This window comes from Ischnura elegans, chromosome 6 (genome assembly GCF_921293095.1).
Source record: "Ischnura elegans chromosome 6, ioIscEleg1.1, whole genome shotgun sequence".
Lineage (NCBI taxonomy): Eukaryota > Metazoa > Arthropoda > Insecta > Odonata > Coenagrionidae > Ischnura > Ischnura elegans.
In genome coordinates, this window is record NC_060251.1 from 16,303,676 (window position 1) to 16,317,055 (window position 13,380).

At 38.7% G+C, this 13,380-nt stretch overlaps 1 protein-coding gene across 1 annotated transcript; it reads left to right on the forward strand.

Moving 5' to 3' along the window:
- Positions 1-1,291: 1,291 nt before the first annotated feature.
- Positions 1,292-8,307, forward strand: LOC124160822 (protein psiD-like). Its single transcript, XM_046536910.1, has 4 exons — positions 1,292-1,398; positions 2,992-3,073; positions 5,860-6,162; positions 7,507-8,307. The coding sequence occupies exons 1-4, from the start codon at positions 1,392-1,394 to the stop codon at positions 8,012-8,014; spliced, it is 900 nt and encodes a 299-aa protein (XP_046392866.1). The 5' UTR covers positions 1,292-1,391; the 3' UTR covers positions 8,015-8,307.
- Positions 8,308-13,380: the final 5,073 nt, after the last annotated feature.

Consider the following 13,380-nt stretch of genomic DNA (forward strand, 5'->3'; position numbering starts at 1 on the left):
TCAAGGAGATGGCCGGAGACAGGAGGGAATGGAGACAGCATTGGTGCGAGGGACCTGCCGACGGGCAGAATACCACAAGGTGATGATGATATTCCAATGCTCAATGGCCAAAGGATCAAAAATTTTGATTTTCCTCAGTCAAAATCAATAAAATAATCCTTTTCGTGGGCACTGATATTTTATGAGACTCATTGCAATGCAATTTATGACGACGCGTTATCATATTAAAAAAATGTTTACTCATATTGAAGCACGCAGATAAAATTTTCGTCGTCGCTCCAACATGAGTGTTCAAAATGTTCCATACGAATTGGTTTTAAGGTAATGGTGGTAAATTAAAATTTGACCAGATTCACAACTTCAGGCGTCACTTTTTGGAGGCTCGTCAAGCTAAGAAAAAATGTATGCCAAAAAAAATGTTGCCAAAATACTGCCTCAAGTTACAATTCATTTAAAACAATCTAACTGTTCTATATGTATCCAGTATTACAGATTTTTGTACGTTATATATTGTATTTCTTTTAATTTTTAATTGTTCAATTCTAAATTTAAGTGATGAATGTGTTATTCCTGTTGATGATATTACTATGGGGATGATGGTGACCACGTCCTGTTTCCAGATAGTTTTTATTTGCCTAGCGAGGTCTTGATATTTTTGTTTCTTTTCCTCGTATTTCTTCTAAAGATTGTGGTCAGCTGGAACTGCTATTTCTATTATAAAGATCTACTTTTCTTTATTTTGAAATCCAGATTATGTCCGGTCTGTTATGCTGAAGAGCTTTGTCTGTGTAAATTGTGTTGTCCCAGGATAATTAATAGTATTATTATAATTAATTATATAATTATAACAATAATAATAATAGTATTTATTAAAAATATAATAATAATATAACAATAATAATACAGGTGATAATTGTGATAAAATTACAGGCGATCATCCCTGGTTTTGTGACGTAGGCGGAAGAATGCGTGACTCAGTCATTTCGTCCTCAGTAATCAAAATTAATCATGGGGAAAAGCCCGACTGATCACTTAAGGAAGTAATTCAAGTCTCAGAAACACTGACCACTGATAACCCGCAAGGTTTAATTAGTGGTTTGACATAAGGGAATAAATCAGAATAGATGATTGACGAAATCATGATCAACGGACTATCTCCATTAAATTTCAGCTGGCCAAATGATAATTTTTTGCGCGTTTTCGTAACCAAAGGTCGCAAAAAATCGATAATTTTTTTTTTAAATTTCGCTTCCCCTCAATTTTGACCGGGGGAAAGATAAACGCCCTGATTCAAAACGGAGTAGTGTATAAAAGACTTTCCGTAGCGAATACCATCTACTCGCAGGCGAAGTCAACCCAGAATCCAACTCAGCAGGCGGTTATCATCAGCCATGGAAGGTGAGCCAACAAGACCAATGGCGGATCCTAAATTGCTTGAGAATCAACGAAAATCATGGCCTTGTCATAAACAAATAAAACAATGGTAACTTACCACCAAATGTTTAGTAGCGTCACTGAATTCACAGAGAAACTGAATTTGTTTTAAATCCACACAAAAAAGGGTGGATTTGTTAAAATTTTCGTCCCATTGTGAATGAAAAAAACTTTCATTGAGCCTTCTTATTGAAACTAACTTCATTTGTTCTCTTAATTCTGCAGATAAAAAATGTGGTTTCATAAAAAGTTAGCCTCATTGTGAATGTTAGTTACAAAGTTAAGACTCCAATGATTATTTATGATTTAAATATGAATGACAACAAAATTATCAATCACTTGAAATTGTAAATAAGAAAAACCTTAAACTTTAAAAAATCACATCGATAATTTATTCTTTGATGGTTTAACCATGCTGATGGCTAAAAGTTTTTATGCCTTTTGTTTGTGAGTGGAAAGTTACCATTGATTTTTCAAATAGGCCTTGAAACGAAACTATTAGAAACCTTGTCAATGAATTGGAACAGGATTTTAACTGCCCAAACGTTCCCACGGATTGAAATAAAAAATTACAAATTATAAAAAGGAGTAAATTATATCATGCCACACCAGTGAAATTTTCGTTTTCAATTTCATAAATTAAAAGTAATCCAAATTTTAATTAACTCCACACTATATACACAACAATAATACTCGTAAAAAATACAATAAAGCCACAAGTGGTTGTTTTAAACCAAATTGACTGGTTCAGCGACAACTTTAGTGATTACCAATGGTGTAAAAATATCTACTCGATTAATTATTTAACACATATAAAATACATTCATTGTATTTTAAACTTAGATATAAATATTTCATTTTTTGCAGGCGGGCACTGCGATGTGAACATATTTTTATAATTTTCAGAGATATAAGGAAATAATTTCCTTTTTTCGCTAATATTTTAGCGTCGTCAAATAAAATTGAATGCCCAGGTGCACTCCAGGCCTGGTAAGCGATGGGCGATGCTTTAAGCTGTTTATATCTGGTATCCCTCATCCGTGTCTTCATCCCTCTGCAGGCTTAGTACGTCGGTGAATTTCATGCCGCGGAAACCTGCCAACGAAAGTCACTTTTAACTTAAATGAGGAATGATATATTTTGATTGAAGCTCTGGCGGGTCATTGTAGCTGTTGGTGATGTTTTTGTCCAGGTGTACCCCGCGCATTTGTTTGGTTTGTTGCCCGACTATTTGCGGCCATTGATGGTCACTTTTTTCTTGGGGAATCTTGACGCAAAAACCGGAGATTTTTCTTCGGCCAATCAGGGAACATCCTCACATTTGCGTTGAATAATTCTTCTAAGATTCCCTAAAAAAAAGAAGTGGCTAGCTACGGCCACGAAACGTCGGACGACAAACCGAATTAGTACACGGGGCACACCCATCAAAACAGCGAATAAGTTTTTTTACTGACACAAATTTACTATTATAGCTATTTTTTTGTAACTTTCCCAAGTCTGGCTGCAATTCTTTGAACTAAAATGTTTCTTTTCTCCCTTCTCTTTGCCAACTTGCAGGGTGGAAATCTTCCGTGTTCTTGACGTTTCTCCTCGTCGCCTCTGTTTCGGCGTTCGGAGACAGGGGATGCGAATCCATTCGGTAATACACAACATCTTACTATGTACATACTATTAAGGCCAGCTGATTTGACTGAACCAGCATGATCACCGCCTAACTTTACAAACCATGGATGTAAAGCGCTGAAACAAATGACTGCGACACTCGCACTTTGCGAGCTACGGGATAAATATTACACCACGTGAAATCCTTCGATTTTTGCTTCGGGCGTAACATTACGCCATCCGTCTTTTGAAAAATCGTAGTTGGCCATTTTTTTCAACAAAGTGGTTATCGTCTAAATCAAACCTCTATATAACAAATGAAAAGAAAGCAAAATTCATTCTTAAAAATGATTCTAAAGACCTATTCCACGCATCAAAGGTTGTTTTTTTAAGAAATAACACCAAAGTATTGAAAATTAGCAGCACTGGGGTACAGATTTACAGTGCTAACGTCAGCAGGGTAAGTCCTTAACAGTAAAGTCCACCATAATTCTAATTCTATCAGGCTTTACGTCCATTTTTCCGTAAATTGACCTAGTTCCTCGCTATTTTCTGCCATGAAAGATGCCACTGATGCTTGGGGAAGGTAGCTAAGTAGTTAATTTATCGCTAATTTTTCTACGATCCGTCATTTACTTCTCTTAAAAATTTGACTTACACCAACCCTACCGCTGATGGTTGTGAGCTAAAGTCGGCCGAAAAGCTATTTGTTTCGGGAATTTTGCGCATTAGGTAATTTAACGAGCACTCTTACTTCTTAAGTATCAATCCGCAGTAGGCGAGGTAGCCATGCGGCCTTAGTTACGCAGCAATCATAATAGGGATTAAAGATTTAAAATATTAAAAATATTATAGTCGACCGTAAAATACGAAGTCAACCATTTTCATTTTTGATTCACTTTTTTTAGATCTACTAATCTAATCTACTAATTTACACCCTCTGATAAAAAAGAAAGATTGTAGAATTCCCAGTGGCTTGCATTGACGTTTTGATTCTTTTTAGTGAATATTTTTTGGGTTCCACTAACCTATTTCAAATCACTCACTGTTAAACTATCAAAGTAAAAAATTAAATTAGTTTGACGGATATCACCTCTCAATCATCCTATCGGATTTACTTTTAACACCTACATAATTCTTCCGCTTAACATCCTTCATCGGTTGCTCTATGTATCTAACTCGTGGCTTAAATCTACCGCTCTTCCCTTTCAACTGCACGATACGATATTCCGCTATATTAGACCAACGTATCTAACGATAGGGCCGATTAAAATATCCAGTCTTGTACCATGATTACCAAAAGACTTCACTACTATTCGTCTCTCAACAAAATTTCCGAATTACTCTCACGATACATCCATTTAATCTTCATCTTTTTTTCTGCATCACCACATTTCCAAAACTTCCAACAATGATGCTTCCTATGCTTTTGTCATCGTCGATGCCTCAATACCACAAATAAGTATGCTCCAAATGCCTAATAAAATACTTCGTTGCTTTAACGCTTGTGTTCCCAGTTGTAAAAATATCCCTCCCCCTCCTTTTATACTATTCCACCGGCTAATTCCTTCTTCGGTCTTCCATCGTTGGTTCGTCTGCCCAAGTATGAGAACTCTTCTTTTCCTCCTCGTGCTCATTGTTTCATAGGTTTGGTTGGTTTTCGCATCTTCCATCCTCCTTCAGACCGACACCTTTGTTTTCTTTGAACAAATTATCAGTTTATATCCAGTCATTATATTGGGTGGAGTAAAATTGGGTCACGAAATTAAAATCCTGAATAGCTGATTCCGATAGGAACCGAAGTTAGTGATGATGTTTAGGTCGAAAACGCAGCATTTTTAAACTACAAAAACTTTCAGCAAAGCGCTTCGATTGGCTGCGAGTTTGACCGGATGCTCCGGACAACACATGACTTCAAATTCTTAGCCTGCCGGCTGGATTATGATCCAAATATTCCAACGGCACATGCACTGCCTCATCAAGTTACTCTTCTATGAGTCTTTTCTATGCCTTAACCTCCTTCTAATCTTAGGTTTCATTGTTCAGGATTTCAGTTCCAACGATAAATATTTGTTTGTAATTAAAAAATATAAAAGAAGTAAAAAAGTATAAAATACCATGAAAATCTTTTGCTAATTAATGCAATTTAAAAAAATTAAAAATTACATAAAAAGAAAATATGGCAAAAAATAATAAAATATTTTAAAAAATAATATCAAAAAATATATTATAATAATAAACAAAAAATATTTATATAATGTAAGACATCATTAATGTTGTACCAATCTAATGGCTACAAAAAAATCCAATATTTCTGTTTTAAAATATTTTAGTTATAAGTTTCTATTTCACACGAACAACACAATACACCCGCATCAGAACACGTGCGCCATTTTTAAATTGATCATTGTAAAGTGGCTGGTTGGGGTGAGCTAAGGCTCACCGGTACAGCTTTAAATCACGCTTTTGGCGCGACCAGGACGCGACTATAAGATCGCGATTAGTCCAAGCGATCCGTCAGCAAGGCAAACTCGCGGCCAATCGGAGCGCTCGGCTAAAAGTTTCCATAGTTTAAAAATGGTGCGTGTTCGGCTTAAACATCATTGAACAATTCCTAACTACAAAACGAAAATAAATTCGTTTCAAAGTTTAATATTTTTCTGCTCCCCCTGGGCTCCCCATTGGCTGCGCCACTGGTTATAACGTTGGAGGTCATGCACTCTCAGTTAATTCTTTTCACCATCTCGACTATACGACCAAAACAACCTATATAGACAATTATAATCCATTACGTGATAATGTATGGACCATAATTCTTTCCAGATGCTCAGATTATCCGCCGGGAGCGAAATTGCCTAGTCCGGTGTGCAAGTGCGCCTATTGCTGCTGCTTGGATCAGGACCAACCCGCACAGTACCACAAGTGCGACCATGGAGGAGAGTTCGATCCGTCAACGAAACAGTGCTTTGGCGAGCACAGGTGCGAACCGTGTGCCAAAGCCGAATGCAACGATGTCTGCCTCAACTTTACCGACTACCCCGTCAAGAACCCCAACGACATCTGCAGCTACTGCGAGTGCCACCCCAACGGCCCGCCAACCTTAAAACATTGCCCGCATGGAATGAGGTGATTACATAAATGTCGTATGCAAGATTCTCCACTCCCGCGGTTCCACCGATTCCCACCTGTGGCCGTAAATAGTGGCGCTTCAGTTACTAAGATGCATGCATGTCAATATACGTATTGGCCCATAAGAGATACTCAACGCGGCGAATATAACCATTTGTTGCTAAAAATTAAGCTCAGTTATACAACCAATAGTTAAAACAGAAAACGCAATTAGTTTGAGTGCCGTGTATTGCTAAAAATTAACCTCAATTATATAAGCAATAGTTTAATATAAGCCATTGGTTGGAACGCGATTTGGTGCGCGGGAACTGGGTTCACATTAGAACTGCTACTGCTACATATATGAGCCTCCTATGTTAATATAAATATTGTATGCAAGATTCTCCACTCCCGCGGTTCCATTGATTCCCACCGGTCTCCGTAAACAGCGGCGCTCCAGTCGCCAGGATACCTACAAGTCAATATACGTATTAGCCCGCAAGAGATACGTTACGCGGTGAATGTCGTTTGTTGCTAAAAATGAAGCTCAATATGTATTCAGTTAAGCTCAATTTATATTAAGCTCAATAGTTAAAAATTAAATAAAATCAATAGTTTAAACAAAAAACGCATTTAAACATTCACAAAGGCATTCCCTTCCGAACATTATGTAATTAAATTTTACTGTGGTCAAGTAATTACGATTCTCGGTTTCCATTCCATAGTTCCAAGATCGATTCCCGTGTAAGATACCTTCATTTTCATAATGTATTTCTCCTTTTTCTTTCACTTTGTTTTCTATCCATAATTACTGTCATGATTTTCACCGAAATCATAAAAACGGGTCCGCCGCATAGATGCTTAATTTTTGTTGTCAATTTGGGCGTATATTAATGGGTTTTCAAAAATTTCCGCAGCGCGACGATGATTGCTGAGCAATCCATTTATTTTGAATTTTTACAGTATAATATTAGCAGAGGTTAGAATGGAAATGGAATTATTTTGATGGATTATACCATGGCGAATATGAATTACGAAGAACAGCCCAAATTATAGCTTTCTTACCTGTTAAAGTTGGATCTCTCCGCTCCTCAGCGACGCGAGCGGCGGCTTTTGTAAATCCATTTGAATGCGCGGTGGGTGACAACTTATCAAGAGACAGTCTTCAAGTTCCTCTATCGTAGTAAAAGCGTGCATGACAACTGTTCACGTTCTTTATAGAGTACGTACTCCGTTCTTTATCGAGTACGAACTTTCTTCAGCCACCACCATTACTGAATCACCTTAAATTTTGGGAAAGTGTTTAATTTGAACTATTATCAATTGTCGAAATGACTGCATATATTTTTTTTAAATCTCTAGGTGGGATCCAGTCACTGGATTCTGCATTTATGACCCGACTGCGTGCCCGGACAACACGACCTGTGCGGACATTAAGTGTCCCCCGAACATGGGCGATAAATTCGAGATCAGGTATCCGGACCCGCAGAACGAATGCAAGTTCTGTTGCTGCAGGAAAGGCTTCACTCACTCGGAGCCCATGGAATGTCCTTTCCACGAGAGGTACGACGCGAATGTGGACGACTGCGTGCCAGACCCGACGAAGAAATGCCCTCACCCGGACAGGCCCACCCTAGCTCCACCGACCGGTACACCTCCGACCAGGCCATCGACAAAGCTGCCCCCGAACCCGCCACCTTACGACGGCTGCGATGGCGCCCCTTGCCCCGTGGATCCGACTGGCGCGCCGCTGTACCCTTGCGGAGGCCAGCCGCAGTACTACTGCCAGTGCGACTGGGGTGGCAAGGCTCACCAGATGCCGTGCGCCGGAGGAACCACATTCAACTTCGACTACCAGGTCTGCCTGTGAGCGAATCGCTGCCGAGCAACCACTGCAGCCCACAGTCTACAACAATCATCACCACCACCACCTTTGCCTTCTGTAAACACGACAGAAATGTGAAACCATGGAGAGGGCCTCGAAATAAACAAGTGTTCACATCGACAGATATTATTTCAACCCTTTACTCACGAACAAACAGCCCAAGTACAGACGTGACGACCACAGTCTACAACCATCATCACCACCGCCACCTTTGCTTTGTGTAAATAAGTCTGACTTGTAAAACCATAGCCGGGAAATAAAAAAAGTATACATCAAAATACATTATTTTTTCAACCCTTCGCTTTCGAACAAATCACCACCTTTGCTTTGTGTACACACAACTGAACTGTTAAACCATTGAGAGGGTCTCGAAATAAACAAGGGTTCACATCGAAAGATATTAATTCAATCTTTTGCTTGTGAACGAACAGCTCAAATATAGACGTGGTGGTACCGAATTTGAATTTAAATGTCCGTGTTTTGTAATCCGTGGCATGTGACACAAACTTCCGCCAAGTTTGTAGTTTAAGTGAACATGCCAGCATATTAGGTATGTCTACAATACTGGTTAAATTAAATTTGAAATGGTATTGAACTCAGATTATAAATAAGAGTACAGTAGCACCTATAGCGGCTACGCAGTAAATATTTTACAACCCTCGTGCTTCTCCTTCTTCGTGAGAATTAAATTAAATAAAAATAATGTTTCAAATCGAATTAAGGAACATATAAATGAACACTATTGCCGGCCAATCAGACCTTATTTAGGACGTTGACATAGTAATCTTGGCCCCATAAGAAAACGTCAATTATCTACCAAGCACATAGTAAAACTGAGATATGGAGAATGAGTATTAGACCCCTTGCACACACGCCGGATTTTTACCGGTCAAACGATAAGTTGCTATGTTGCTGTGCCGGCGCTGGTGATCCACAGTGCCGGCATTTTACAATTAATTACGCAAATCTAATAAGCAAACCTCGGTGGACAGGTCTGATTTTATACATCCATAAATATTTACAGCTAGACATGAAAAAACATTCTCATGCAGCAACGCGTTGATTAAAACTCATGAAATCGTTTAGTTAGTAGTTAGCAATTGGAAATCACTCTTGTAGAGGCGACCAAGATATTAACTTGGCGAGTGCTGAAGGTGAAATATATTGAATTTTTCCAGATTGCTTTTTCTTGCGGCACGGAACTAACGCACAATCCTACACTTATTTATGTCGGGATCGCCACTTTTAAATAATTAAAACACATTTAAGAACATGGATGCTTGTATTTCTTATGATATACAAGGGGTTATCTCACAACGCGTACTTCCTTCATACCCGCTACATCCGAGTGGCTTACCACGTCACTTCCGGCCTCTAAGTCTCAAACAAAACACACGCTCAAAGTTTGAGCGTACACATACACAACATCCTCCCCCCTCTTAATGATACAATACATAATAAGAATTGGCAATAACACAAAAAAGTTGTAAGGCATAATTGCTTGGAAGTACCAATTAGCTGATGGCATAGTCCGATAGGTAATTTGGTCTTCTGGTAACCCTTTTACAGTGGCCTTCCTAGCCTCTTGTTTGTGCATCTGGAAAGGGAGGATCTCCAGACTCGGGGGCGGTATTTCCTATAACCTCAGACCCAAAGATAAGCAGACCTCAAAGTGGCCCCTAAAATGCGCAATTAATTGTTACTGACAATGGTTGTATTGCGAAGAAATTTTAACTGAAACTATCATTTTTTACATGTTCAACCCTACTCAAAATGCCGTTTTCTTTGCTATAAATGAATGATAAAATAAACTCAGTAAACCACTATTAATTAAGTCGATACAATTTAATTAATTGGAATTATTAAATTATATCGATATAACTTACCTCGTGTAAGATTCGACGATGAAGACCAATAATTTTTGCTATCTTTACGGAAATAAATCAATTCCATCGGTCCGTTCGTATATTTTCCGTTGAACTTGTAGCTTTCGCAGGTAAATTATATCTTCAGATGGTTAATGAGGCTCCAGTGTTGCTCGTGATGAACCATTTAGCAATTCCTTTTGTGTAAAGATGATGGTATCTGGTTACTCCACCGGGACATGGCTTCAGTTGATCATAGCTATCTGGGAAACCAATCTGCGAAAGACCAGAGGAAATAAATGCTACCTTGTTATTTTTATAAATCAGTGAAGAGATATTCATTTCATCGACGGACAGATGAAAGAATTATGGCATAATTATTCAGGCTTAACGACACTATTTTGAGGCGAAGAAAGGTATGATAGCTACTAGCTAACGCCATTGTAAATGAACAAATTGAAAAAGGCTTATTATGCTTTAGAGATATCTGTGGCTAAGTGGAAGAAGACGATCACGTTAATGACTGAATTTAATAGCATACATGCTTTCGAAGATTGGAGATATTCGCACCTTTTGAAAGCTCTGGCACTGTATAGGTTTCTCTGTTTAATGTCGACCAATTAACAAGACAACAACCATTTTGAGAGAGACCACACCAGGTATTTGCAAGTTTTTCTGCGATTAAAATCATGGCAGCAATAATGATAATATCGAATGACAGATACACAGCTGGTATAAAGCTGGGAAATCTATTAAATATTTCCGTTTCATAAAATATTTACCACCAAAATAATAGGCAGATTCGATGGAGAATTTGACAGCGTTATCCCTAAGCTACGAATACGATCCTTGAATTGACTTTCATAATGCTCATTGTAGCTTTCATTCAATTTGAAGGTTTTCCTATTTAAATCGTAAATAAATGTGTCGCATCGATGACAATGAAGTGAATTATGATGGAGAGAATTTTTATGCACTAACGTGAACATAACTTATCGCTTAGGTAGTTACCGCACAATTTTAATATTCTTATCGCTTGTGAAGTCCCATTCACTGCCTATCTCCGCTATTCACCCTAGTATGGAATAATTTTACAACATGAGAATTATTTGTGACATGTTTATACGTGAGTATTATTGTGATTAGACCAAAATTACAATTACAACCTCTGTTCACTAATACCGATAAAAATGCATTATCTCAATTTCCTCAGTCAACACCGGTGGTATTTTTCTTTGTATTTCCGTAGATAGCTGGTAGATATCGCTCCTCATTGTCTCGTTTCCCCGGAATGAGACGGTGACTTCAACGAACGAAGAAACGGCTGAAAAAGTCCAAAAAACTAATTTTATAAATTTCAAACTTGCAAAAATGTGATTCTACGAAAACGACGGTTTGTTAAGGACTGGGGTGCGTTGTGTTTTCTTCGTAAGTAGGGGTAAGGGGAGGTGATGGATTGGAGGCTACAATTGAATGGAAACCGTTGTTAGTCTAGTGTATCGTTTTTCGTAAAGCGATGATGTGTTCTGCAAATGTACCTTCTAACCTTCGAAGACGACTAGAAAATCCTGGAATATTGATCACGTGTGTCATGACTGTTGGCTTTTTAAGAAATTTCGCGCTATTTTTGTATAACAGCGTCAACTTGAGAACAAATGTTATTGGTTAAACGTATTATTGTTTCTCCGCGGGATAAAGTTTTTATTTATGACATAGAATGTCAACGTATTTAATAATGTATGTTACTAGATAAAATTTCAAATAACCCAATGTCTACGATCATTAGCGTTTCATACATATTTCGTTGCCTTAAAAAGAAATCGTTTATAAATTATCGTGACGTCACAGGTTTACGTCACACGGCTGACGCGTGTGCCATTTAGAAACTTATCCTCAACTCGGCTCTCTTCAGCCGGAGTAATTGTGGTTAAGTAGATAAAATAATTCATTTACGTAAACTGTTTTTATTCCTGATTTCCTGCTCTCCACAAACTTGCCATACCTGAGTATAACATCACACGTGGAAGGTTTTTTGGTGAGGGATATTTCACTTGAAAAACGTGAGATAATGACGGCGGACATATTGTAACGTAGCGACTCAATTTGAGTCGGAGTCTCGTAATAAATTAAATAATAAAATCGTAAAATTGAGGTCTCGTAATATCAACTTGGCAACCGAGTCTAGTTTGAGTCAGGATCAATACCTGAGCAAAGTTCTAGAATGCGGCCCTGAGTCTCATCTACTGCGGTTGCAGACCAGAGAAATTACTTCCGTGACGAAAAATCGATATATCTCCCCTCCACCGAGTTCCGGTTTCCAATCAATAAAAACACTATTTTTATTATAATAATACTATTTGTAGAGTTTTTATTTCGTATCCGTTCCTGAGCTCCTATGAGTTTGCCCTAGCCAGAGGCCTGGACCGCGCAATTCAATATTTTGACGAAGAACGTTTTGAGTGATTCGACCGGTTCGCTCCCTAGAGGGCAATCCAAGATTCCCACCATGTGCGCCTTCGCCTTCAGCTATTTCTTCAGCGCGCCATTGGCCACTTCCTTCTCCTATTACGACTTTTGCTCGAGTTTGCTCAGATCCTCGAAGGTCGTCAGCATTATGTCGATGGTACTGGGATGACTTTTAGGCTGGCTTGAGGACCTTTTAAATAAATCATAGTTTATACATTAATATTTCACTGCACTCAGAAATCGTCATTGAATACATACAACCAGGCTTGTAAAACGTATTTCAATCTATCAAGGATTCGAAAACATATTAACAGGATAAATAAGTAGTGATACACTCAGGGCTAAGCTCTCCCGGAGCTGCCAGTGAAGTAACTGGAAGATCCAGGGTCAAGACCCAGCAAAAGTAAATGATTTCTTTAATGCAAATTTCACCCTCTGTGTAAAAGACGATTTCGTTGGTGAGTCCATCCTCCGGGTTACTCCCGCATTGCTGTTTACCAAGTGTCAGTTCTCAACAAACTCTTGTCACCTGATAAACAGCAACACGAAAGTATTCCGGAATATGAACTCAGCATACGAGCCCCGTGAATGCTGACATTCTTACTTTGGTTTTGTTCTTTTCATTGAAATATTCTGACGACGTTTGATGTTGAAATCATCTGGTATGTCTTAAGCGATGCGTAAAAAACATAAAATGTGAGTTGGTGTTGCTGCTCCTTCCGTTGTCCACTAGGAGGCGAGGCTCCTAGGGAATCTTGCTCCTAGAGGCCAAAGAGGAACGAAGCAAGAAGGAAATAGTCAGTATAATAGCAAAATAGAGCATTCCTCTAAAACAGGAGTCCTCTTGTATCTGAAAATATAAGCTTGGCGTCATGAAACAATCTCAGCTAGCATTCCGATGTCGGTCCAATGTTAATACGACGGTGGCGTAGGCCGGCTGCAGGTCGGCCCGACATCGGCAGCCGACGTCGGTCCATCATATATAAATATTTATTTAGGACCAGCGGACCACTTGGCGTT